Below are 26,070 nucleotides of genomic sequence, written 5' to 3'. Positions count from 1 at the left end.
ACGTGACGCGGCGGCCTGCTGGGAAAGCCCCGCCCACCTCCCGCCACGCCCCTTACGCAAATGGCGGAGGGGGCGGCCTTGCCGCTTCAACGTCGCTTCCAGCCTCTTCCTGACGAGCTAGGCTGCCGCTCTCTATGGTGCGCCCCGCTAGTCTACCTCGGCTGGGCCGCGGCGTCTCCAGAAAACCGGAAGTAGGCCTTAAAGAGATACCGGAAAAAGCGGTTCCGCTCTCGGGAAGTGGTTTCGGCAGATGCCGGAAGAGAAGGCCCCGGCAAACGGCGAGAGCCTAAGATGGCGGAGGTGGTGAGTGCGGAGCGGAGGGAAGGGTAGAGGAGCCGGCGGGGGCCTCGAGGGCCCGCCTAATTTCCCCCCTTTTTTTGCAGGAGGAAGTGACCGAAGGGTGTAACCTGCCCGTCTTGCGCCGTAACCAAGAAAACGAGGACGAGTGGCGTGAGTCAAAGGGGGGGCGGGTTTAAGGAGGGAGGGGCGGGGCTTGAGAAGTGGTGGGCGGGGCCTGTGCGGGAGGGCGGGGCCGCGTGAAATGGACCATGGAGACTACAAAGCCCATTCAGACTTGGTTGTTGGAGGAAAGGTTTGAAGGGGCTGGGGGGGAGAGAGACTCTCACTGGAGGGACCCCAAGATTAGAACCAAGGTAGTGCGACGTAGTGGTGAGAGCGCACTCAACCTCTCTGTCTTTCACTTAAATGGGGGGGGTTGTCTTCAAACTTGGCCCTTTGATGACCTGTGGACTTCAACTCCCAGAATTCCTCAGCCAACTTGTGGACTTCAACTCCCAGAATTCCTCAGCCAACTTGTGGACTTCAACTCCCAGAATTCCTCAGCCTACTTGGCCCTTTTTTTATGACTTTGTGTTTTCTGGGGTACTTCGGAGTTTTTGTAAAGCGTATCAAGATAAACCCGCCAGACTTTTTTTATTTATTTATTTTATTTTAATCCCATTTATATCCCGCCCTTCTCCGAAGACTCAGGGCGGCTTACAAGCTTAGCAGTAGCCTTCATTCTATGTCTATGCCTGCTTATTAGGGCTTTCACACACACACCCCAAGCAGCATTATTACAAAGTCAGCTTAATTGCCCCCAACAATCTGGGTCCTCATTTTACCTACCTCGGAAGGATGGAAGGCTGAGTCAACCTTGTGCCTGGTGGGACGCGAACTTGGTTTCCTCTTAAAATAATCTGCTTTCCCCTTTTTCTTTTTTCCATTTCACAGCACTGGCTGAGATCCTGAGTGTTAAAGACATCAATGGCCGAAAGCTTTTCTACGTTCACTATATTGATTGTGAGTAAACGAAACAGACGCGGAGCCGCTGGATAAGTGGGAAGGAAAATGTTCTCACAGTCTTCTCCCCATGGAGGTTATAGAAGTGGGAGCTGGTTTGGGTGAGCAGAGGGCCGTTAGAATCCTGTCTGGACCACGATGAAACTGAAGTTAAGATAATTGTTAAGCCCTCGACTTACAGCGCTTCGTTTATTTATTTATTTATTTATTTATTTATTTATTTGGTAGATAGATAGATAGATAGATAGATAGATAGATAGATAGATAGATAGATAGATAGATAGATAGATATGCCTTCCTTTCCCGAAGGACTCAGGGAGGTTTACAGGATATTTAAAAGAAAATCAATACAAGTTAAAACAAATTTAAAAAAGTTATTGACCAAAGTTACAGTGGCACTGGGGAAAGTGACTCACGATCATTTTTCACACTTGCCACCATTGCAGCATCCCCTCCCCATGGTCACATGATCAAAATTCAGACGCTTGGCAACTGACTCACATTTATGACGGTTGTGGTGTCGTGTGGTCCCCTTTTGCGACCTTCTGATTCACTTAACAACTGGGTTACTGACTTAACAAGCGCAGTGACTCGGTTAACAAGTGTGGCAAGAAAGGTCGTAAAATGGGGCAAAATTCGCTTAACTGTCTCACTTAGCAACCTAAATTTTAGCCTCAATTATAGTTGTAAGTTGAGGAACACCTGTATACCCCAGGAGCGGACGATTTTGGCTTGTTATCAAGGCAGAAGTCCTAGTGTCTAGATCAGCCTTCCCCAAACTGCCCCACACATCTGGAAGGCTGGGGGTTAAATCTGGGCTTTTGCACGTTGGTCTGTTCCTGGCTAGGTGCGTGCTGTTTAGAAAATAAAATATTGAAAAATAGCCACCCGACGGCTACTAGGAGAAACACAGAAAAGGTCGAAGATTGGAAAGGGGAAAAACAAGACATTTATGAATGTCTTGCTGGAGATTTGCTATTTATGGCAGAACTTGGTTGGTTTTTTTTAAAATATATATTTACTGGCCCAAAGTCACCCAGCTGGCTTTCGTGGCTAAGGCGGGATTAGAACTCTCAGTCTCCTGGGGATTGGTTCAAAATCACCCAGCTGGCTTTTGTGCCTGAGGCGGGACTAGAACTCCCCGTCTCCTGGTGATTGGCCCAAAGTCACCCAGTCGGCTTTCATGCCTAAGGCAGGAACTAGAACTCACCGTCTCCTGGCGATTGGCCCAAAGTTACACAACTGGCTTTCATACTAACATGGGACTAGAACTCACCGTCTCCTGGTTTTCTAGCCTGGTGTCTTAACCCCCTAGAGCAAACCGGGTCTTTCCCCCCCCCCCCCCCGCCGCCCCCTTCCTTGAACCCCGTGCTCCTTTTCCTGAAGTGGGACTAAACCTCCGTGTCTTTCCTTAACCTCCCAGTTAACAAGCGGCTGGACGAATGGGTCACTCACGACCGGCTGGATCTCAAGAAGATCCAGTTCCCGAAGAAGGAAGCCAAGACTCCCACTAAGAACGGGCTGCCGGGATCCCGGCCCAGCTCTCCGGAGCGTGACGTGGTATGACAGGCGGGCCTTTGGGAGGGGGTGGGGGGGAGGGGAAGAGGTGTTCGCGGGAAGGGCACGTTGGGGGTGGGGGAGGAGGGTCCTCGGATCGCCTTTAGCCATCCCGGGGGCCGAAGTTCCATCCCCCTTGCCCAGGCTGTAACAAACCCAGGTTAGGGAAGCTTTTGTGATGATGATGATGATGTAAGGATGGGGAAATGGACAGCAACTGATGGGTTTCTTCCCCCACCGCCGAGACCTTGGGCTGCAGCTCTTCATCCCCCAAGCCCCGAGCAGGACTCGCATCCTCTTCCCCCACCTGTTGGTAATGCCCGTCTTCCTCTCTACTCAGAGGAAGACCTTGGATCTACAACCGGCCACTCCATCCAGCGGTAAAACCCTACCCATCCCGGTGCAGATAACCCTCCGTTTTAACCTATCTAAAGAGAGGGAGGCCATCCCTGGCTCGCCCGACCAACCTCTCTCCTCCAGCTCCTGCGTCCAGCCAAACCATCGTTCCACGGTACAAAAACTGGCACTCGGCCGCCACGGCTTCTTTCTTCGATGTCTCGTTTGCTCGGCCCGTTTCTCGAGAGGCCGCACCAGCTGGGCGGGGTTGAGTTAGGTCTGGGCTGGCAAGGGAGACCTCCGGGGAGGGGGAGGGGGAAGGGTGCCCAGGAGCGTTGTGGCCTTTCCTTCCAAGCCCCTCCCCTCCCACACACACACACACACACACTTCCCTCCTGAGTCGAGGCAGGGCAGACGACAACATCCCGCCGTAGAGCAGAGGAACACAAAGGCTTATTATAAAGAGAGCAGACCTGGCTAAGCTTGATGTTACGAAGTTTAAAGCCCAAGTGAAAAGTGCTGTAATATCTTGAAGCCACAAACGAACTGTGCTTGGAAGAATTGAACTGGAGAATTCATGGAAGGATTCAATTGGTGGTGGCACAATGGTTAGAACGCAGGATGGCAGGCTAAACTCTGCCCGCCGCCAGGCGTTCGATCCTGACGGGCTCGAGGCTGACTCAGCCTTCCCTCCTTCCCAGGTCAGCCAAATGAGGACCCAGATTGCCGGGGGGGGGGGGGAATATGCCGACTCTGTAAACCGCTTAGACAGGGCTGGCAAACCCTGTGAAGCGGTAGATAAGTCTTAAGTGGTATCGTTATAAAACTACTAGGCTCAGATGAGGCTCCGGGCTTCAGATCTAAGACTTGGGAAGCCTCCTCTTTAAAAGGTGTGGAAGACGGTCCTTTTTCCCCCCATTCTGTGCTGAGAACCCTCCGTATTTAGCCCAGTTTGAAACTGGTTTAACTAGAGAGATTGATGCTCTGTGACACCGGGGCCAGTTGCTCACAGACTGGCAAGCTTGTTTTGCGAAAAACGTTCAGGCAGGAGAAGCAGTAAGCTGAATCTCTATAAGCAATAGAGGGTTCGCATTAGAGATGGGGAGGCCACAGAGCAGGGGTTTGGTGACCCCTTCCCTCCCAGCCCACCAGTCAGGGTGGCTAGATGGAGATGGGGCTGCCCTATAGAGACCGGAGACCCGGATGCAAATCCTGCCCAACCAACGAAGTTCCCTGAATGACTTGGATCCAGTCACTACTTCCTTATCCCAAACTTACTTCTCGGTGTTAGCGGGGGAATCCGGCAGGAATGCAACACGATCCGTGTCCCTCTTGAGCTGCCGAAAGGGGAAACAAATGTAAATGTAGGTAAAATGAGGACCCAGATTGTTGGGGGCAATTAAGCTGACTTTGTAATAATGCCACTTGGGGGGAAGGGGGGTGAAAGCCCTAATAAGCAGGCATATACAGAGAATGAAGGCTACTGCTAAGCTTGTAAGCCGCCCTGAGTCTTCGGAGAAGGGCGGGATATAAATGGGATTAAAATAAAAAAAATTAAAAAAAATTATCTGTAGGGCCAGATCCCTGAAGCAACATCACGGTCCCCACCACTCTGACCGGTGGGGTTTAGCGTTTAACGTAAGGCTTCTGAGTGGGCCTGCTATACCCCTTATTTCTTTAACCCAGGGGCAGGCAACCTTGGCTCTTTTATGACTCGTGGACTCCAACTCCCAGAATTCCTGAGCCAGCATGGGGGGAACTATGGCCCTTTCATGACTTGTGGACTTCAATTCCCAGAATTCCTGAGCCAGCATGGTGACTGAGGAATTCTGAGGGTGGAAGCCCACCCGTCTTAAAGCATGCTGGCTGGGGGATTCTGGGAGTGGAAGCCCACCCATCTTAATGCCGCAGAGTGATCCAGCCAATCCGAGGCCTCCTATGACCCCTCTTCTCATCTCCAGCTTCCTTCACCTGGATAGTAGTTGCAGAGGCTTGGGCAGGCCGACCAATCCCGGGCCAAGTCTCCCCCATCTTTTGCAGGCTGGAAAATTGGGGAGGGGAGGAGGAGGAAGAGGAGGAGACAGGCGGCCCCCCCTAGACCTTGTTTGCGTTGGTCTCTTCCAGAAGCGGAAGGTGGAGGTGGTCTCTCCCGCAACCCCCATCCCTGTTGTGAGCGAGACGACACAGGCCTCGGTTTTTCCCCAGGTAAGTGCACAAAAAGGAATACAGGGAGTCCTCGACTTGTGACGGCGACGGAGCCCAAAATTGCTGCTGCTCAGCAAGGTTTTGTTTTTTTGGCCAAGCCGGTTTTGCTCTATTTTACGACTTCTCTTGCCACACTTGCGAAGCCAATCACCGCAGTTGTTAAGTTAGTAGCTCGATTGTTAAGTGAATCTGGCTTCCCCCTCAACTTTGCCAGTCAGAAGGTTTGCAAAAGGGGATCACAGGACCTTGGGACACGGCAGCGGTCATAAGTGTGAATCAGTTGCCAAGCGTCTGAATTCTGATCACGTGACCCTGGGGAGGCCGCCACGGTCGTAAGCGTGGAAAAACGGTCTTAAGTCCCTTTTTCCCCAGTGCCGTTGTAACTTTGAACGGTCGCTAAAGGACCTGTTGTAAATCGAGGACTGCTCGGCTGTTTGGGAAACGAGCCCAAGAGAAAGCGAGAGGTTGGCCAATTCGGGCAACACTGAGAGGTTTGGAAATCTATGCAAGTGGACCCCCTGCCACAAGGGATCGTCTCCTCAAACAAAGATACTTCTTCATCCCCTGAATCAGGGGTAACCTAACAGCTGCAGTGATTCACTTAAGAGCCGGGTCAGGAACGGTCGTAAAATGGGGTGAAGCTCAGTTAACAAATATCTTCCTCAGCCACAGAAATCGGTGTGTGTGTGTGTGTGGTTGTAAGCCGAGGACCACTTGCAATGCCCTCTTTGCCTCCCTCCCCTCTCTTTTTGCAGAATGGCTCCGCCCGCCGAGCTGTGGCCGCCCAGCCGGGCCGGAAGCGGAAGTCCAACTGTCTTGGGACAGATGAGGTACACATCAGGGCCGGGACGTTGGGGGTGCTCGTCTGGGGTGCCGGCCGGGGAAGGGAGCAGGCGTCGTCCTCTTCTCCCATCCCGGACGGTCCCCCCTTTCGATTCTCGCAAGCAGGATTCCCAGGACAGCTCGGACGGGATCCCCTCGGCACCCCGCATGACGGGCAGCTTGGTCTCCGACCGCAGCCACGACGACATCGTCACCCGCATGAAGAACATCGAATGCATCGAACTGGGGCGCCACCGCCTGAAGCCCTGGTACTTTTCGCCCTACCCGCAGGAGCTCACCGCCCTTCCCGTCGTCTACCTCTGCGAATTCTGCCTTAAGTATGTCAAGAGCCTTAAGTGCCTCCAGCGGCACCTGGTAAGGGCCCCTTCCTCCCCCATTCAGCTAGTCCTCATTGTACAAGCATTCCTTGGTGAGAAAGATACCCAACTCTGTGCTTTTCTTCTCTTGCAGATGAAGTGTGACTTAAGGCACCCACCAGGCAACGAAATCTACCGCAAAGGAACCATCTCTTTCTTCGAGATCGACGGCCGGAAGAACAAGGCAAGAAAAAGATCCTTACTGCAGGGGCCTTCAAACCTGGCCCTTTTATGACGGGTGGACTTCAACTCCCAGAATTCCTGAGCTGGCATGGGGGACCTATGGCTCCTTTAGGACTCGTGGACTTCAACTCCCAGAATTCCTGAGCCAGCATGGGGGAACTATGGCCGCTTCATGACTTGTGGACTTCAACTCCCAGAATTCCTGAGCCAGCCACTCTGAGGGGAAAGGGAAAGGTTTCCAAGCTGAGCCCTGCTGGCTCAGGAATTCTGGGAGTTGAAGTCCACCAGTTATAAAAGAGCCAAGGTTGCCTACCCCTGCCTTAGGCGAGTCCCAGATGCCCCCATTTTCCTAACTGATCCTAACTTCCACAGTGGGTTCACCCTTTGGGTCTTTCCTTTCCTCTTCCAGAGTTATTCTCAAAATCTTTGCCTTCTGGCTAAATGCTTCCTCGATCACAAAACCCTCTATTACGACACGGATCCTTTTCTTTTCTACGTCATGACCGAATACGACAGCAAAGGCTTCCACATCGTCGGCTATTTCTCCAAGGTGCGTCGTGGCTCGTCTCCAAAATTTGGGGTGTTCCCAGTTTTTTAGGTGGCGGAATCCACGCCGAAAAGACAGTGATGGAAGGGAATTATTTAAGGGGGGTAAGAAGGCAGGGGTCCTCCAACTCAGCATTGCATTCGGGAGCTGAAGAATGGCTTTGCAGTCCTGAGGGCTAGAAACTTGGATTTAAAGCAAGACCGAAAGTTAACCAGTGCTAAGTGCTGGGTGATTCGCAGATGTATTTGTTGATTTATATCTCGCCTTTATGACTTTAGAATTAACTCAAGGTGGCAAACACACGTAAATGACGATAACCCTGTGAGGTGGGTTGGGGTATGAGAGAGGGACTGGCCCAAAGTCACCCAGCTGGCTTTTATGGCTAAGGCGGGACTAGAACTCACAGTCTCCTGGTGATGGGCCAGTCACCCAGGTGCTTTTCAGGCCTAAGGCGGGACTAGAACTCGCCGTCTCCTGGCGATTGGCCCAAAGTCACCCAGCCAGCTTGCATGGCTACAGCAGGACTAGAACTCACCATCTCCTGGTGATTTGAGCCAAAGTCATCCAGCTGCTTTTCATGCCTCAAGTGGAACTAGAACTCTCTCTCTCCTAGCTTCTAACCTGACGCCTTCCAACACTCGACTAAGCTGGCTAATTTGGTTCCTGATCAAATCGCCAGAACTTGGAAGTAGTCTCTTGTTGGAAACTCTTTATACAATAAAAGCCCGGGATTTTGGCTTCCAAGCTGATCTGTGTTTGGCCAAAAATCTTGGCAAGCTCGGAACGGGAAGGGCCCAAGCCTCACACTCCCGTTTGTCTCGTTCTCCCTTGCAGGAAAAGGAATCCACCGAAGATTATAATGTGGCGTGCATTCTGACATTACCCCCTTACCAAAGACGGGGTTATGGCAAGCTGCTGATTGAATTCAGTAAGTCACCTTTCCTGTTTCGAAGGAACTGTAGTCTTCAATTTAGTGCCGGGGTCTTCCAACTTGGCCCTTTGATAACTCGTGGACTTCAACTCCCAGAATTCCTTCTGTCGCTCCCGGGTGGCTTTCTTAAAATCCCGGGCAGTTCTCACCTCACTAGGTTTTGTTCTTTCCTCTCCAGGTTACGAGCTGTCCAAGGTGGAAGGAAAGACGGGCACGCCCGAAAAACCCCTCTCGGATCTGGGGCTGTTGTCGTACCGCAGCTACTGGTCCCAGACCATCCTGGAGATCCTGATGAACCTCAAACTGGAGAACGGCGAGCGTCCACAGATCACCATCAAGTGAGGGCAAAAGGGAGGGTTTTAATCCCTAAAAACCGAGGGTGACATTTGTCGATAGGCATTTTTTTTTATATACTTGAGGGCTTCGCTCTGACTTGTTGCCAAATTGTGGCGTTTTTTTGGGGGGGGGCACATAAGGCAGGGATGAAATAACAGAAGGGAGGGGTTGGACTGGATGACCTCTGTTGAGCCCCTTCCCACTTTGGGATGATCCTATTCATTCTGTTCTATCCGTTCAGCTGTGTGATTTTTTTTTTCCTTTCTTGTTGCGGATTGGGCAAAAAACAACCCAACCACCATGTTTTACTTTGCCTTCTCCCATTTGTGAACGGGGAAAAAGGCACTTTGCCCCAAATATATATATATATATGTGTGTGTGTGTGTGTGTGTGTGTGTGTGTGTATGTGTATATATGTGTATATATGTATATAGTGCTTTTTTTGTAAAAGAAAAAGGTGCCGTAACTCACACACGTCATACAACCCGCCTTGCCTACCCTACAAGGTTCCATCCACAAAAGGTGCCGGAACTCCGTTCTGAGCGTTCTATGACAAAAAAGCCCTATATATATATGGCAAAGTATATATATATATACCCCCCACCCATCTTTTCCAGCGAGATCAGCGAAATCACGAGCATCAAAAAAGAAGACGTCATCTCTACGCTTCAATATCTGAATCTCATCAATTATTATAAGGTAAATGCCAAGCTCCGGAGGCCTTTATCGCGGTTTGCGGAGAAGCAAGAAAAATCCCCATGTCGGTGTGTTCCTTTGCCGTTTTGACAAGATGCAAAGTGGGGAGTTGGCTAAATTTTTTTCAGAAAAAGAGTTTAACAATGGACTGAAAAGTTGGGGTTTTTTTTGTAAATGATAAAACAAATCCCAATTTTTTTGCAGCAGGCCAAGTAACGTTAATAATAATAACCCAAGTAGCCCTTGAGTTACATCCGCTCATTTAGCGACCGTTCAGTTAGAAACAGCCCTGAAAAAAGTGACTTACGACCGTTTCCCACACACACGACCGTTGCAGCGTCCCCATAAATATGGCAACTCCTATTTACGACGGTCGCAGCATCCCGGGGTCAAGTGATCCCCTTTGGCGACCTTCCGGCAAGCCAGGTTCACTTAACAGCCGTGTGACTCGCTTAACAACCGCAGTGATTCCATTACCTGTGGCAAGAAAGGTCGCAAACAAGGGACGAAACGCACCCCTGTCTTGCTTGGCAACAGGAAGGGTTGGGCTAAATAGTGGCCGTAAATTGAGGACTACCTTTGCGTGTCATGAAAACCTAGAACGCTAGTCAGAGAAGGGCAACCAAGGTGATGTGGGGACTGGAGGCTAAGAACGGTTTCAGGAATTGGGAATGTCTAGTTTAGGGAAAAGGAAGACTGGGGAGGACGGGATAGTGTCGAAATATTTGAGGGGCTGCCCCAAAGAAGGGGGGGTGTCAATTTATTCTCCAAAGCTCCAGAAGGCAGGACAAGAAACGAGGGATGGAAACTAATCAAGGAGAGAAGCAACCTGGAATTAAGAAGGAATTTCCTGACAGGGGGAATAATTAACCAGTGGAACAGCTTGCCACCAGAAATCTTGGGTGCTCCAACAAGGGAGGTTTCTACTGGACAGCCATTTTGTCTGAAATGGCCTAGGGTTGCCTGCTTGAGCACGGGGTCAGACTAGAAGGCCTCCCAGGCCCCTTCCCACTCTCTTGTCTTCTCCGTTCCCCAGGGCCAATATATTTTAACCCTCTCCGAGGACATTGTGGACGGGCACGAGCGGGCGATGCTGAAACGAATCCTGCGCATCGATTCCAAGTGTTTACATTTCACCCCGAAGGACTGGAGCAAGAGGGGGAAGTGGTGATCTCCAAAGACTTGACAAAGGAGAGGAAGCGGGGGGGGGAACTTCCCCAGACCTCGGTGTAACAGCAGGATCAAGCTGAGCCCACCCACCCACCCACCCAGGACTCTTGAGCAGCCCTGCGCCTCCTGGATGGCCTTTTCGAGACAGGACTCCGCAAGTCTTCGTGTACAGTAGCTGAAAAGCACAATCGGATTGTGCTCGCCCTACTTGGAGAGAGAGATATATATACAGATATATATATATATATATGTTCAGACATTCCTGAATGCCCCCCCCAACCTCCTGAGTCCCAGGGGGGGAGAGCGGATTGTGTGGTGCTCCTTCGGAGTGGCCGGAGAACGGATGCCTTCCAGCAGCTGATTCTGGGTGTGTGTGTGTGTGGGGGGGGGATACAATGCTATGGGGCAGAACTCTGGGGGGGGATAAGGCAGGAGCCCTCCCACCCACATCTCTAGCTCAGAAGGACGGCGTCTGTCCTATAGGCCTCTTCTTCATTGGGGGGAAAAGGCCAGAGCGCCGAAGAGACGCGCAAAACCATCCACAACTCACCCGATGTCTTTGATCGGAATAAATGAACAAAGTCTCTTTTTTTTTGTAAGTGAGAGAGACCCCCTTGTTTTGTATTTATTTCTGTATTTTTTTTCCTTCCCGCTTTTCTTTCTCTTCACTTTTCCCTCCTTTCCAATTCTCTCCCTTTTTCCTCTTTCCTTCTGCATTCTTTCATTCCTCCGTTTTATTTTCCTTCTTCCTTGTTCCCTCCCCTTCCTTTTCTGTTCTTACCTCTCTTCTTTCCTTTGTCCCTTCCTTCCTTCCTTCCTTCCTTCCTTCCTTCCTTCCTTCCTTCCTTCCTTCCTTCCTTCCTTCCTTCCTTCCTTCCTTCCTTCCCTCCCTTCCCCTGCCTTTTCTTTCTTGGCGTGGAGGAAGGATCCAAAGAAAACGGATTTGCAAAGAAGAGGTTTGTTTTTTTCCCCCCGCCCTGAACTGCAATGAAAATCTCAAAATTTCCAAGGAAGAACTTTTAACGTTACAAAACGAAAGAGCCACGTGGCGATGCTAATTTCTCATAAAAAGTTGGGGAAAGGGGTTTTGGCTGCCTCCCTCTCCCCATTCTGGGCCTGAAAAGAGTTGACTGCAGAGCTCAAAGTCAGAGCACCCGCCACTAGTTTCGAAATGATGAAAGATTTTATTATTATATTTTTAAAATGCTAGCAGTATTAGGAGCACCCGGCTGGCACCAAAATTTTAAATAGATATCTTGTTTGACTTCAGTTGGAAACAAGAAGCGCTCAAACCACTGTGGGAATGAAGCCCTCGGAAGCGAAAAAGAAAAAAAATAACCCCTAAAATAATTAAAAAACAGTCCAAGATCCATGGGAAGCTGCAGTTTTTCCCAGAGGCTGTACAATATTATAAATTGCAAATTTAGTTTGGAAGGAAAAAGGAGTGAGGCAGGGGTCTTCCAACCTGGCCCCTTTCATGACTTGTGGACTTCAACTCCCAGGATTCCTCAGCCAGGCACGCGTGCCTGGCTGAGGAATTCTGGGAGTTGAAGTCCACAAGTCATGAAAAGGGCCAAGTTGGAAGACCCCTGGAGTAAGTGAAGGGACGTTCTTAACGCAGCAGAGGGGCTGAAGTTTGTTCCATGTTTTTTTTCCACCCAAGTCCGCATTGTTAAGTCGGAGCACAACGTATTTTCTCGAGGACCAGTTGAGACAACGCTGTGGCCTTCCTCACTCATCGGTCACGGGCGCATGGAGCTGCAAGCAGACACACACAGAAAATCAGTGGCCTTACTTAGCTTGTGTCAAAATGCATACTGGCAGTCCTCGACTTAACGACCGTTTTAACCCCGGGGAAGTTCCATCACTGAAAATAAAATAAGGGACTTACGACAGTCCTCGCACTTACGACTGTCACAGCAGCCCCTCAAAATTCAGGCATGTGGCAAGAGGCCTCCCAGTCTCCTGGTCCCCATTGACAAATTTTCTCAGGGGGCTTCAGGCAAGCAAAGTCAATGGGGAAAGCCACATTCGCTTCATGGCTGCGACCAAAAAAAAAAAAAACCATCGTAAAACAGAGCACGGTTCCCTTAAAAAACCCACATCACTTAGCAACAGGATTTTAGAGTCAAATTCTGCTGTTAAGTCGAGGACTGCCTGCAACCTTCGGAGCAGGAATGGACTCATAATCCTAAAAGGTTGGACTCAAAAAGTAAAAAACAAAAAACCTGAAAATCTAGCAGATGCTCGGTAGACAAACGCCTTCAAACTAAAATCAAGTTTCTAGCCCTCAGTATCACAGTTCACCCTTTGCTCTGCTGGTTTCCTGCATCCATTTTGTCTCTTCTGGTGTTGTATTTTTAAAGCAGGTTGCTACAGTTTGCATTACCTGTACAAGTCATAAGGGGGGGGGAACAATCCCACGTGGCTTTTATGTGGATTGTGAAATTGTTTTTTCAATTCCATCTCAATCCTGTTTCACAGTTCTGGATCAAACTCCCAGAATTCCTTCAGTCTCCCTGAGACTTCTGGGAGTGGAAGTCCGCTTTGGCTGGAAGGCACCCAGCCTTCATTAAGCTAGTACAGGGGTAGGCAACCTTGGCTCTTTTATGACTCGTGGACTTCAACTCCCAGAATTCCTGAGCCGGCATGGCTCAGCATGGAAACCTCTCCCTTTCTCCTCAGCGTGGCTGGCTCAGGAATTCTGGGATTTGAAGTCCACGAGTTGTAAAAAGGGCCAGGTTCGAAGACCCCTGAGCTAGTTCATAATGCCTTCCAGCCAGAGTGGATTTCCACTCCCAGAATTCTCAGGGAGACTGAAGGAATTCTGGGAGTTGTAGTCTGGAGGACTCCCCTCCCTCTCTCGACGCTGAAGTCAACCCCAACACTCACCCCTTGAGCAATCTTCGGCCAAGCAAAAGCCATGAGGATCTCGTCGCTGTTCGTTGGTGCCTGTTCCAGGTTCCACACGGTCAGGGAATCGAACGTTGTTTTCACACTCACTTCCCGTTCCTGGGTACAAGGGAGCAGAAAAAGGGGGTGCTGTTGGCAGGGAGCGCTGGATCTAGGTCTCCACCCTAGGCCAGCATGGAAGTGTTATTCCTAAGGATAGGAATAACAAGTAGATGGAACTAATTCTATCTCACGCTCAAGCTGCATTAAAAGAAGCTGGGAAGTTCGAAACTACAATTCTCCCGCCGTCTCCTTTACAAACTGGGGGTGTTCCCTTCTGAGCCTCTTACCTTGCCTGTTACAAAGCTGAGGGCTACGCTGTCTCTTATCCGACTGTTTCTTTGCTCCATCTTTGCTCCATCTCCCAATCTTTCCATAGATTTATATTCTCCTCCTTTTACAGCCTGAGGAACTAAGGGTGGGTCCCTTCCGAGTCTTCTTTTCCCCACCCGTTATACAGTCGAGGGCTACGCTGACTCTTATCTGACCGTTCCTAAGCAGAATCCCTTTGCTCCATCCCCCAAGGTCTTTCCCACCTACCTGCGCACTCTGAACTCTTTCCCTAGATTCGCATCCTCCCCCTTTTACAACCTGAGAAATAGGGAAGGTCCCTCCTGAGTCTCTTTTCTCCATCCATTGTGCAGCTGAGGGCTCAGCTGTCTCTTATCTGACCGTCCCTTGGCAGTGTCTCTTTGCCTCGTCTTCCCCACACACCATTCCAGGAACAAACCTTCAATGTTAGGCCTAAGTTGGCTTCTTCCAGCACTAATCCAACGTATCCTTTGGGAAGGCAGGTTTCCTTGCCTTTCAGGCTTCGGCCACGGAAGGAGACGGAGGCCTCTCCTGGATGAGGGCGACAGGGCAGAGAGAAACCACTGCGATGAAAATCAAGCAGGGTGTGGCTGCATTCACAAGACCCCTTATTTCCGCTCTCCCCACCATAGCCCACTAACCACAATAATGAAAGAACTGAATCAAAACATCAATAGCAAACTAAAAATAGCAGGCATGCTAATTGAATTGCAAAAAAACCCACGATAGGGTGTTTTATCTATTATTATTAGGTATTATCCTCCTAATTATAATTCTCCCAAATGAAAATCAAGTGGATTCCCACTAAACACGAGGAATCGAAAGCTAATAAAGCTAACAAAAAATAAATCGAGATTAACCGTCATCTGTTCACTGCGCTGTGTGAACACAGCTGCCAGGTTGCACTTTTGCAGGTTAACGGATACTTTTGAAATGGGGGTGAAACTGATGATCCAAATATTGGGGATCCCCCCTCTTTTTTAAAAAAAAATTCTGGGGGTTGGTTTTGAGCCAGGGAGCAGATTCTGCAGCGAGACAATGAACATCTCCTGCATCTTATTAAAAAATGCAATAGGCTGGCAAACGGGGAGAGATTTGACAGACACCCCAAATGTTTCAAGGACAAAAGAGGCCTCAATTCTGAAACAGCAGGCAAGGATTCAATTTAAAACCTGCATACAAAGGAAAGCTTCTCCCAGTAACCCAGGTTTTCTCAAGCTTGGCAGCTGGAAGAGGGGTGGACTTCCAACTCCCGGAATTTGCTGGCTGGAGTGCTCTGGGAGTTGAAGTCCACCCATCTTCCAGCTTGAAAAACCAATTTGGAGACTTCCAGGTCTGATTCACACAACACAGTAACCCCAAATTCACAAGGTGAGTTCTCAGAAGGGCTGGCGTCCCCGTTCGCATACTGGATCGCACCCTTTCTGTCCTCAGCGACCAGCCAGGCAGAATGGGAGTTGTAGTCCCTCTGAATAGCAGCACTGCTGTACTGGGTGGGGGCTGCCCCAAAGAAGAGAGGGGTCAATTTATCCTCCAAAGCGCCTGAAGGCAGGACAAGAAACAACGGTTGGAAACTGATGGAGGAGAGAAGCAACTTGGGAACTCAGGAGAAACTTCCTGACAGGGAGGACAATTAACCAGTGGAACAGCCTGCCACCAGAAGTTGTGGGTGCTTCACCGCTGGAGGCTTTGAAGAAGGGAATGGAGAAGCCACCTGTCTAAAATGGTATACTCTAGGGCAGGGGTAGGCAAGCTCGGCTCTTTTATGACTCATGGACTTCAACTCCCAGAATTCCTGAGCCAGGCAGGGGTAGGCAAGCTCGGCTCTTTTATGACTCATGGACTTCAACTCCCAGAATTCCTGAGCCAGGCAGGGGTAGGCAAGCTCGGCTCTTTTATGACTCATGGACTTCAACTCCCAGAATTCCTGAGCCAGCCAAGCTGGCTCAGGAATTCTGGGAGCTGAAGTCCACGAGTCATAAAAGAGCCGAGCTTGCCTACCCCTGGTCTAGGGTCTCCTGCTCGACTAGACGACTGGACTAGACGACCTCCAAGGTCCCTTTCCAGCTCTACTCTGATCCCGAACTGGGGAAGAGTTGCAATGCTGCTTGCCCTGCTCTCCAAAGCGGAGGGCGCCAGGTTGCAAAAGGCTCCTTCCGGGCGTCTTTCCGCGCCCTGCGCTGGTCCCCTCCTTGCGCGCAAGGGAGAAGGGAGGGGAGGGGAGGGGGAGGACCGGGCTTCAGGAGGGCAGCTTCGGCTGCCAGGCCGCGCCTGCTTACCGTCTGGCGCCTCCGGGTGGCGCCGGAGGGCGGGCGCAAAGTAGCGCGCCACGGCGGCGGGTCCGTCGTGCTGGATGGAGCAGGGCAGCAGATGCAGCGGCGCCCGGGACGCCCCCGGCAGCGAAGCCAGCGCCAGCCGCGCCCCGCGCCGCTCCTCGCCGGCCATGGCCAGCCTCGCGCGCCCTCTGCCCGCCGGCTCCGCCCCGGCCGGGGATCCACCCCCAGGAGGGAGGGAGGGAGGGAGGAGGAGATCCTCACTCAGGGATCCACCCCCGGGGGGGAGGGAGGGAGGGAGGAGGAGACCCTCGCCCAGGGATCCACCCCCGGGAGGGAGGGAGGAGGAAACCCTCGCCCAGGGATCCACCCCCGGGTGGGAGGGAGGAGGAAACCCTTGCCCAGGGATCCACCCCTGGGTGGGAGGAGGAGACCCTTGCCCAGGGATCCACCCCTGGGTGGGAGGAGGAGACCCTTGCCCAGGGATCCACCCCCGGGTGGGAGGGAGGGAGGAGGAGATCCTCACTCAGGGATCCACCCCCGGGGGGGGAGGGAGGGAGGGAGGAGGAGACCCTCGCCCAGGGATCCACCCCCGGGAGGGAGGAGGAGACCCTCGCCCAGGGATCCACCCCCGGGTGGGAGGGAGGAGGAAACCCTTGCCCAGGGATCCACCCCTGGGTGGGAGGAGGAGACCCTTGCCCAGGGATCCACCCCTGGGTGGGAGGAGGAGACCCTTGCCCAGGGATCCACCCCCGGGTGGGAGGGAGGGAGGAGGAGATCCTCACTCAGGGATCCACCCCCGGGGGGGGAGGGAGGGAGGGAGGAGGAGACCCTCGCCCAGGGATCCACCCCCGGGAGGGAGGAGGAGACCCTCGCCCAGGGATCCACCCCTGGGTGGGAGGAGGAGACCCTTGCCCAGGGATCCACCCCCGGGTGGGAGGAGGAGATCCTCGCCCAGGGATCCACCCCGGGGTGGGAGGGAGGGAGGAGGAGATCCTCACCCAGGGATCCACCCCCCAGGTGGGAGGGAGGGAGGAGGAGATCCTCACTCAGGGATCCACCCCCGGGTGGGAGGGAGGGAGGAGGAGATCCTCACCCAGGGATCCACCCCAGGGTGGCAGGGAGAGAGCCTTAAAGTAAGATAACGGAGACCCCCCCAGCGCTGGAAGGGGCCTCAGAGGTCTTCCAGTCCAACCCCCTGTTCAATCAGGAGAGACTAGCCCAGGGGTCCCCAACCTTGGCAACTTTTAAGACCTCCAAGGGACCTCGGAGATCATCTAGACTTCTTCGAACTTGGCCACTCTTTTAAGAGCTCTGGACTTCCCCAGGGTGGCTAGGGGCGATTCTAGAAGTTGAAGTTCAGGCTTCTTAAAGCATGCTAGCTAGGGGATTCTGGGAGTTGAAGTCCGCAAGTCTTAAAAGTTGCCAAGGTTGGAGACAACCCCCCCCCCGTCTCCCCTAGACCAGGGGTAGGCAACCTCGGCTCTTTTATGACTCATGGACTTCAACTCCCAGAATTCCTTTGTCAGCATGACTCAGGAATTCTGGGAGTTGAAGTCCATGAGTCATAAAAGAGCCGAGGTTGCCTACCCCTGCCCTAGAGACCATACTAGGCCCATGGTCCAGTTGTTGTTTTTCCTTCAAAACCTCCAGCGTTGGAGCAGCCACAACTTCTGAAGGGAAGCGATTCCCCTGATTGTTCTGTCAGTCAGATCAATCAATTAGAACAGAGCTGAAAGGGACCTTGAAGGTCCTCTAGTCTGACCCTCTGCTCAAGCAGGGGACCGGGCCTAGACCATCCTAGACCAATAGTCCAGTTTTGTGTTTTGTTTTTCTTGAAAACCTCCAGTGTTGGAGCATCCGCAACTCCTGAAGGGAAGCGGTTCCCCTGATTAATTGTTCTGTCAATCAATCAGAATAGAGCTGGAAGGATTAGTAGTCCGGGGTGTGTGTTTGTGTGTGTGTGTGTGTGTGTGTGTGTGTGTGGTCTTCCAACTTGGCCCTTTGATGACTTGTGGGCTTCAACTCCCAGAATTCCTCAGCCAGCATGCCTAGGCATACCCAGTTCCCACAATCCTTCATGGTAGGTTTTAGCCTCCATTCCCCCCGTCATCTTTGTTGCCCTTCTCTGTACTCTTTCTGGGGTCTTTCCCCCCTCCTATTGCAGAAAAAGGGGACCCATCTCTTGCGCAAGGGGTTTTGCACAGCTCTTCGCCCCAGGAAACCAAAGCTGGGGTTGTTGGGGGTCCTGTGGGGACCTGTGACAGCTTTGCACCCGTGAGACTCGTCACGGGAAAGATGCACGCATCACATTCAGCTACGGCAGGTGTCCGGATATCCACCGCGGGTATTTCCTGATCGCCTGTATCCACAGGGTTTCTCAACCTTGCTGGCTTTAAGATGAGCGGACTTCAACTCCCAGAGTTCTTTGCTGGTGGAGGGAGCCACTAGTCTTAAAAGGGGCCAAGCTTGACCTGATTTGGCCCAATGCATTAATCTGACACCGAAACGGGTGGCTTGTGATTCAGCGTGAGGTAGCAACACTAAGCAACGGTCTTAGCCTGTTTGTGTGAATCGGGCTATCTCACAAAGCCACAAATTAAGTGGGTAGCGTTGACTCCTACACATCGCTCGTTCCCCTTTGCCAATGTCAAGGGCAGGGGGGGTGGTCTTCAAACTTGGCCCTTTGATGACTTGTGGACTTCAACTCCCAGAATTCCTCAGCCAGCACGGTGGTTCGCTCCACCCCAGCCAGGGATCCACCCCTGGGTCAGAGGGAGGGAGAAATCCTCCCTCGGAATTCTGGGAGTTGAAGTCCACAGCTCTTAAAATGCCAAAATGCATGGCCTCCCCAAATATATTCCTCTATCCAAATTTTGGGGTTGCAAACCATACATTTTATTGGGAACATTTCTGAGAATTTTAGCATTCCACCCAAAAACACGAGGGAGTGACTCCTGTCCCCGTCACCTCTCCCTTCACTCACAGGAGCGTTGCAGTGTCAGCCGGCCTGCACCAGACTCTGCAAATAGTGGTTAAGCGAAGGCAGGAGTTTCCAGTTGTCGGTGCGAATGGTGACCCGTGCCGAATCGTCCACACTCCGCACCTGTAAGAGGATGTGATCCCGAGGCGGTAAAGTCAGGGCGATCCTATACTCGCCGGCTTGCTCAGCTAGGATATACCTGCCAAATTGGTCACGCACTAAGCCTTCTAAGGATTGGGGTGGCAGGGGCCACACGGTGAGACTTTCGGCGTGCGCCTCTTTGGTGTTGGGGTGCAGGCACTGCCAGAGCGCATCGAAGAGCTGGCGAAGTTTCTCTGAAGACCAGGCAGGGACCGGCAGAGGTAGGAAAAGATCGGCAAAGGACACGTCCAGGTGTTCGAGCTGACTCCAACGCGTCAACCCGTCTCGCGTTGTATAAAGGGCAGAAACGTTCAGCCGCGTTGGGTACGGGCAACGCGGCTGCAGCGTCAGCCTCACCGTGGGGGATGGGCGATGCGCGGAAAGGCACGGAATGCAGTGTTCGGGCACCGGCTCGTAATGCCGGCTGGTGCAGGCGAATCGAAGCATCACGCAGAGGAGCAGGTCGTAGGGAGGCGTGCCAGGCCCTGCGTGGACCAGCTGGTAGGCCAAACTGATCCACGAGGGAGAGCGGGCCGCCAGCAACCACTGGCAGTGCCCGTCCACCTCCTGCTCGGCGGGAGGAACTGCAGGGGTGTCCCCTGTAATCTCGACACGCCGCAGCCTCAAAGGGGCCGGATCCACCGGGTGCACCGTCAATGCAGCTACGAAGCTTTCGCTGTCGGCAACGATGGACGAGGAGAGTGACCGAGCCTTGACGGGAACTTCGGGGACCAGCACGGATCTTAATTTTTCGCTGGACAGGTTGGTGAGTAGCGTGTAATAAAAGCCAGCCCGGTCTTGGACATCCACATCTGTGTGTCCCAGGGAGATGGCATGCAGGAGGGCTGCCAGCTGGGACAAGGCAGGCGAGGGATGGCACACCATCAGGTTACGGCAAACGCTGAGAAGGATCTGGCCAGAGCACCAGTCCCCGAGTTTCCCCGAGGCGACCAGACGAGCTAAGAACTGCATGGTGCTCGCTTGGGGAACTTCCTTCTCCTTCGCCAGCCGGGCTAAGATCTTGAGATGCCAACTCAGGTCTTCCTCGTGCAAGGGGATGCTCACGACAAATTCTTGCAGGGCCTGGGCGAGGCTCCTGGCCCAGCGCGACTCATCCACTCTCCACGTCTCGTCCAACAGATTGATGATGTTCGGGGCTAAGGTGCGGTTGTGACGGTAGAGACCCAGCAGGCACCGGGTGAGTTCTGCCATGGGCTGGGCCTGAGAGCCAAAATATTGAACAAAAATGAAGGCTGCTTGGAAAAAAAGCCGCGTGGCGTCCAATCCTCCGTCTTGGGCCACTAGGCCTCCAAGGCCCAGGAGGTGCTCCAGGAGGTAACCCGCCCCACGTTCGGCACTGGGCCCCTCGTTCTCCACGCACACGAGGCACAGTAAATTCATCCGGGCCAGGACGGTCCCCTGATCCTGGAAGAAGCCAGGGAAAAGACCCGAGGTTGCGCGCGGCGTGAGCAGAACGGGCAGCCGTTCGTCGGTTCCCGAGACCAGCGGCCGGTTTTCGGGGAAGTGCAAAAGACAATCCAAGTGGAAAAGCTTCACGGCGTCTGGGAGAGCCGGGTGCTGCGCCAGCCCCACCAGGTGCCGCAGGAGGAAGGACTCGTCCTCGGCCGTAAAGAGGCTGTCGGTGAAGAGCGATTTCAGCTGCAGGATGGCGTGTTCCAGAGTCACGCTGGCCGTGCCGAAGAGACGCGCCAGCTGGGCTTTGAAAATCACCGGCGACTGGGTGCGCACCACGCTCACCGCCTGAGCCAGGTGGCACAACAGGTGGCTCTGCGCCGCCGAGGTTAAGAGGTAACTGCTCTCCAGAAGAGCCGAGAGCACCAATTTCAACTCCTTGAGGTCTGCCGCGGACGGTAAGAGGACCAGCTGGTCAAGACCCGCTGGCGAGAGCTTGCCAATTTCCTTCGTAGCCTCCCACATCAACTCTCCGTTGCTGGCCAGGAGGTCCCCCAGGCACCCTTGTCCGCTCTGGGCCAGGAGGAGGACGGCGTTCCGCAACGCCACGCTGTACAGCAGGGTGTAGCCCTGATGGACGCTCGCGACCTCTTGCTGCTGCAGAGCGCGCAGGATCTCCAGCCGGTGCAACAGGAACCCCGAGTAGCAGCTCTCCAGTTCTCGCAGGCACTCGCAAGCCGCGGCGCGGATCGGCCGCTCGGCGACTCCCCCGCGGCTGTCATTCGGGTCGGACACCAGATGGAGCAGTACAGATAGCAGTTCGTGCGAGGTCGGGCAGTCTTCGCCCAGGCTGTCGGTCGCCACCAGGACCGTTTCTGCGGCGAAGAGCAGGGAACACCGGAGGCTGACGTGTTTGGGAGAGAGATGCAGCTGGGCAAAGAGGGAGAGGAAGGAGGCTGCCGCTTCCCGACCCGTCTTGGCATCGGGGCACAGCAGGGTGGGATATTCCAAGAACAGAGACAGGATGGAGAGCTGCAAGACAGGAAGAAGAGCTGTCAGGGGACGAGGGTGAAGGAATGGGGAGGCAGCCAGAAAATGGTGAGCCTCAATTCCTGAACCTCAGCAGCTTCGAGAGGGGTGGACTTCAACTCCCAGAATTCCCCAGCTAGCATGCTTTAAGATGAGCGGACTTCAACTCCCAGAATTCCCCAGCTAGCATGCTTTAAGATGAGCGGACTTCAACACCCAGAATCCCCAGCTAGTATGTTTTAATATGAGTGGACTTCAACTCCCAGAATTCCCAGCTAGAACATTTTAAAAGCGGACTTCAACTCCCAGAATACGCCAGCCAGCATATTTTAAGATGGGTGGACTTCAAATCCCAGAATTGCTAGCTAGCATGCTTTAAGAGAAGTGGTCTTCAACTCCCAGAATTCCCAGCTACTATGTTTTAAGATGAGTGGACTTCAACACCCAGAATTCCCAGCTAGTATGTTTTAAGATGAGTGGACTTCAACACCCAGAATTCCCAGCTAGTATGTTTTAAGATGAGTGGACTTCAACTCCCAGAATTCCCAGCTAGTACATTTTAAAAGCGGACTTCAACTCCCAGAAAACGCCAGCCAGCATATTTTAAGATGGGTGGACTTCAACTCCCAGAATCCCCCAGCTAGTACGCTGGCCCAGGGTCTTAATTCTGGGAGCTGAAGTCCACCCTCCTTAAAGTTGCTCTACTACTTTTTGTACCCTAGAAGGAGGGCGTGCATATTTATTTATTTTATTTATTTATTCCGATTTGTATACCACCCTTTTCCCGAGGGACTCAGGACGGTTTACAGGGCAAATTAAAACAGCACAATATATACAGGTTAAAATAAAATGAAATTAAATAGCCCCCAAAATACCTTGCTTGCTTCCCCCAGCCTTTCGCTCCGTAGGTCATTCAACAGGTCGGCCCCAAAGGTCTCTCCGCTCCCGTGGGATAAGAGGAACGCCGTGGGGGACAGGCGGAAAGCCTGAATGGTGGCAGCCCAGTTCTCTGCCCCTCGTGACCCCATAGTGAAGCCTGGGAAGCACAAATGAAAAACGATCAGATATTCTTATGGGGAAAAAAGCCGGCCGGTCCCTGCTCAAAGTACCGTCACCGACACAATCTAATTCAGCGCTACGGACGGTTCTCGATTTACATCCATTCGTTTAGCGACTGGTTACAAAGGCACTAGATAGAGTGACTCACGGCCACTTTTCACACTGCAGCCTCCCCCAAAATTGGGCCACCCTGGCAACTGGCTCAGATTTATGACGGTTGCCGTGTCCCTTGGGGCGACCTTCCGACAAGCAACGTCCATGGGGGACGCCGGATCCGCTTAACAACCGTGTTCCTAACTGGACAGCTGCAGTGATTCACTGAACAACCGCTCAGCAAAAAGATCGTAAAAGGGGGCTCGACCACCCGTCCCGCTTAGCGACAGAAACGAGAGGCTCAATGGCGGTCTTAAGCCGGGTACTGCCTGTACGCGGTTTGGGTCTGATCCAGCCCAATTCGATGGCAGGGCACGCAAGCCAAATTTTCCATCTCCCCCTTTGGTCCCAATCGGGTGGTCTACTCTACTGGTGGTCCCTCCCAGCATGCTGTGTCCTACTTCGGTGTGTGTGTGTGTGTGTGTGTGTGTGTGTGTGTGTGTGTGTGTGTGTGTGTGTGTGTGTGTCTTCAAACTTGGCCCTTTGAAGACTTGTGGATGGGCCTGGCTGAGGAATTCTGGGAATTGAAGTCCACAAGTCATCAAAGGGCCAAGTTTGAAGAAACCCCCCCCCCGTCCTACTTTAATCTGGTTTTGGATTTGTTTGCAGGCACCATCCACTCGTTCTGGATCGCGCAAGGGAGGGAGTGGATCGCGGAAGGTCCGCGCCTGCGCCCCTCCGGGTTCAGCAGGAGCCAGGGGCGCCCGCGGGCGCCCAAAGCTTCCCAAGCAAATGCAACCCAGGTTTGGGGAGGGCTCAAAGGGGCGATAGGGGAGCCCAAGGGTGTCTCCCCCCACACACACACCTCCTTGCCCCCTGCCCGGCTTCAGAGCCGTTCCTCGCTTCTCTGGACCCCTCCCAGGCTCGGGGGCTCCCCGAGCGCAAAATCCGGGCGCCCCGGGGATCTCCAAGCACTGCGCTCGCCCTTGCAATGCAGCCCCCGGCCCGGGAAGACCCCCGAGGCCCGCGGACCCCTCCCGGGACCCCGAAGCACCAAGGCCGGGCTGCTATCCTCGCCCACCGCCCCTAAAAGCCACGCATAGCCCAGACCTGGCCGCCCCCGCCGCTCGCTTGCCAGCCCGGCGCCACTTCCGTATTCCTTTCGTGGCAGAGCCCGCGGCGGCCGCCAGAGGGCGCGCGAGGAACGGAGACCCGGCCAAGTCGGATTTCCCCGGCGCGTGTTAATTCGGATTGAGAAAGACAGACAGACAGAAAGACAGGAGAGAGAGAGGGAGAGAAAGAAAGAAAGAAAGAAAGAAAGAAAGAAAGAAAGAAAGAAAGAAAGAAAGAAAGAAAGAAAGAAAGAAAGAAAGAAAGAAAGAAGAAAGAAAGAAAGAAAGAAAGAAAGAAAGAAAGAAGGAAAGAAAGAAAGAAAGAAAGAAAGAAAGAAAGAAAGAAAGAAAGAAAGAAAGAAAGAAGAGGGAAGGAAGGAAGGAAGAGGGAAGGAAGGAAGAAAAGGAAGGAGGGGAGGGAAGGAAGGAAGAAAGAAAGAAGAGGGAAGGAAGAGGAAGAAAGAGGGAAGGAAGGAAGGAAGGAAGAAAAGGAAGGAGGGGAGGGAAGGAAGGAAGAAAGAAAGAAAGAAAGAAAGAAAGAAAGAAAAAGAAAGAAAGAAAGAAAGAAAGAAAGAAAGAAAGAAAGAAAGAAAGAAAGAAAAGAAACCGTGGTTCCCCCGGCCTCAGTTCCTCCTTGGCTTGCAAAGGTATCGCTTGTGGCACCAGCGCCGCCCTATAAAACATTAACCCGAGTTTATCAATAAATGCATTCTTGTTGCCTGGCTGAGGAATTCTGGGAGTTGAAGTCCACAAGTCATCCAAGGGCCAAGTCTGGAGACCCCTGGTTTAGAGAGGGTTCGAAAAAAGGTTACCTTACGGCTTGGTCCTCGTACTTACGACCATCGCAGCATCCCCATAGTTGCGTGATCCAAATTTGGGCGCTTTGGCAACAGGTATGTATTTGACAGTTGCATCCTGGGCTCGTGCGATTCCCCTTCCCAAGCAGGCTTCCGACAAAGCAAAGTCAATGGGAGAAGCCGGATTCGCTTAACGACCTCGTGATTCACTTAATGACTGCAGCGATTTGCCTCACAACGGTGGCACACGCTAAAAAAAAAAAGATCGTAAAAATCAGACCCAACTTTATCAACTTTTCAAAAAGATGTCTTTGTAGGCCTGCTGGGAGAGAAAAGACTCACCCAGGGCAGCCTGGGCACGTGCAGAGTGCAAACCTCGGTCTGCTGAAGCCCTTCGGAAGGACCGCTTGTCTGCCCGGTGCTGGTGTTGGTGGGGGTGGTTTGAAGCAAGTGAAACGGTTTTGTGAACTGTTAGCAGGCCGTACGCAACGAAACTGCTGCAAGCCACGGCTTGTTCTGTCGTCACCTGCAGCCGGGCCCAGGAGGCGTTGCAAGCCAGCTTCAGCCGTTGTGCTGGTTTTAATCATCAGCCGGAGCCTGTCTGCCTGGCACAACTCTTGCGGCAAACGGGACCTTCGCTCCGTGCAAAACGGTTTTCCGAAAAATCTGCATGCAGAACTGAGGCTCGGCTGCACAGATGTTCCCCGTGGCTGGGGAATTCTGGGACAAGCTGGATTCCCTTAACAACTGTGTTATTATCTTAACAATCGCATTGATTCACTTCAAGAAATGTGGCAAGAAATGTCGTAGAATGGGGCAAAACTCACTTGACAAATTTCTCACTTAGCGACATAAACTTGGGCCTCAATTGTGGTCGTAAGTCAGGGACTGCCTGTACAGTGCCCCATCCACTCCAGCCAGTGAAATGGCCATCTTTCCGCCAGGAATCTCAATTCGGCTTAATTGTGGTCTGTGGAATAAGCTACCCCGAGTGAGATTCCTCCAAATCGGAAGCCACAGGACCACGTTATATAAACCGCTGGATCTACCCACTGTGAGAGCCAGCCAGGAATGTTTCTTGTCAGTGACAACTCCACAACACGAAGTTGTGATCTCACTTTATTTAATAGGCCAACCAACTCCTAAATGACTCAGGCTGGCTGAGGACTACAGAAAAACAACAACACACAAAAGAAGACAATCCACCGGAAGACCAAAATATCAAACAAAGCTCAAAGATTACGGCAAAACAAACAAAACTAAACTCCATTTAACCAGGCGTTTCAGCTTAGCGAGTTGCATAAATCTAGCCAGGGTTAGTTTCTGGAGCAAATTAGGGTTAGGTAAGTAGGCCATGGGGGAAGATTCTTCGTATCCTGGACTTTGATGGCTTGGCTTGCACAATACAGAAAGAGAGTAGCAGTTAGCCAAAGGTTTTTCAACT

General features: G+C 52.5%; 3 protein-coding genes across 9 annotated transcripts; 1 reads left to right on the top strand and 2 right to left on the bottom strand.

Annotated features, from left to right (window-relative positions):
* Positions 1-253: 253 nt before the first annotated feature.
* Positions 254-11,069, top strand: KAT5 (lysine acetyltransferase 5). 4 transcript variants are annotated; one of them, XM_083374007.1, is made up of 14 exons: positions 254-303; positions 384-450; positions 1,234-1,302; positions 2,726-2,862; positions 3,200-3,370; positions 5,320-5,400; positions 6,156-6,230; positions 6,346-6,597; positions 6,694-6,783; positions 7,192-7,332; positions 8,164-8,257; positions 8,439-8,598; positions 9,214-9,295; positions 10,329-11,069. In XM_083374007.1, exons 1-14 carry the CDS (start codon positions 292-294, stop codon positions 10,461-10,463), a joined length of 1,566 nt encoding a protein of 521 aa, XP_083230133.1. In that variant the 5' UTR covers positions 254-291; the 3' UTR covers positions 10,464-11,069. The 4 variants fall into 4 exon arrangements, with proteins under 4 accessions (XP_083230133.1, XP_083230135.1, XP_083230134.1 ...); XM_083374008.1 differs by having other exon boundaries at positions 258-303; positions 6,349-6,597; XM_083374009.1 differs by lacking the exon at positions 3,200-3,370 and having other exon boundaries at positions 257-303.
* RNASEH2C (ribonuclease H2 subunit C) lies at positions 1,404-16,341 on the bottom strand. Of its 4 annotated transcripts, none has more exons than XM_083374046.1 (5): positions 16,006-16,336; positions 14,145-14,257; positions 13,355-13,474; positions 4,474-4,532; positions 1,404-1,446 (listed from the first exon to the last, which is right to left on the bottom strand). In XM_083374046.1, the coding sequence occupies exons 1-5, from the start codon at positions 16,169-16,171 to the stop codon at positions 1,419-1,421; spliced, it is 486 nt and encodes a 161-aa protein (XP_083230172.1). In that variant the 5' UTR covers positions 16,172-16,336; the 3' UTR covers positions 1,404-1,418. The 4 variants fall into 4 exon arrangements, 3 of the variants coding, with proteins under 3 accessions (XP_083230172.1, XP_083230171.1, XP_083230173.1); XM_083374045.1 differs by lacking the exon at positions 1,404-1,446 and adding an exon at positions 3,544-4,264 and having other exon boundaries at positions 16,006-16,341; XR_014493821.1 differs by lacking the exons at positions 1,404-1,446; positions 4,474-4,532 and adding exons at positions 11,439-11,919; positions 12,059-12,220 and having other exon boundaries at positions 16,006-16,235.
* On the bottom strand, positions 15,124-24,207 carry AP5B1 (adaptor related protein complex 5 subunit beta 1). Its single transcript, XM_083373975.1, has 4 exons — positions 23,583-24,207; positions 22,441-22,601; positions 18,986-21,568; positions 15,124-15,226 (listed from the first exon to the last, which is right to left on the bottom strand). The coding sequence occupies exons 2-3, from the start codon at positions 22,591-22,593 to the stop codon at positions 19,001-19,003; spliced, it is 2,721 nt and encodes a 906-aa protein (XP_083230101.1). The 5' UTR covers positions 22,594-22,601; positions 23,583-24,207; the 3' UTR covers positions 15,124-15,226; positions 18,986-19,000.
* Between the last annotated feature and the right edge of the window lie 1,863 nt (positions 24,208-26,070).

This window comes from Vipera ursinii (assembly GCF_947247035.1).
Source record: "Vipera ursinii genome assembly, chromosome: 15".
NCBI lineage: Eukaryota > Metazoa > Chordata > Lepidosauria > Squamata > Viperidae > Vipera > Vipera ursinii.
This window is presented reverse-complemented; position numbering and strand designations above follow the sequence as displayed.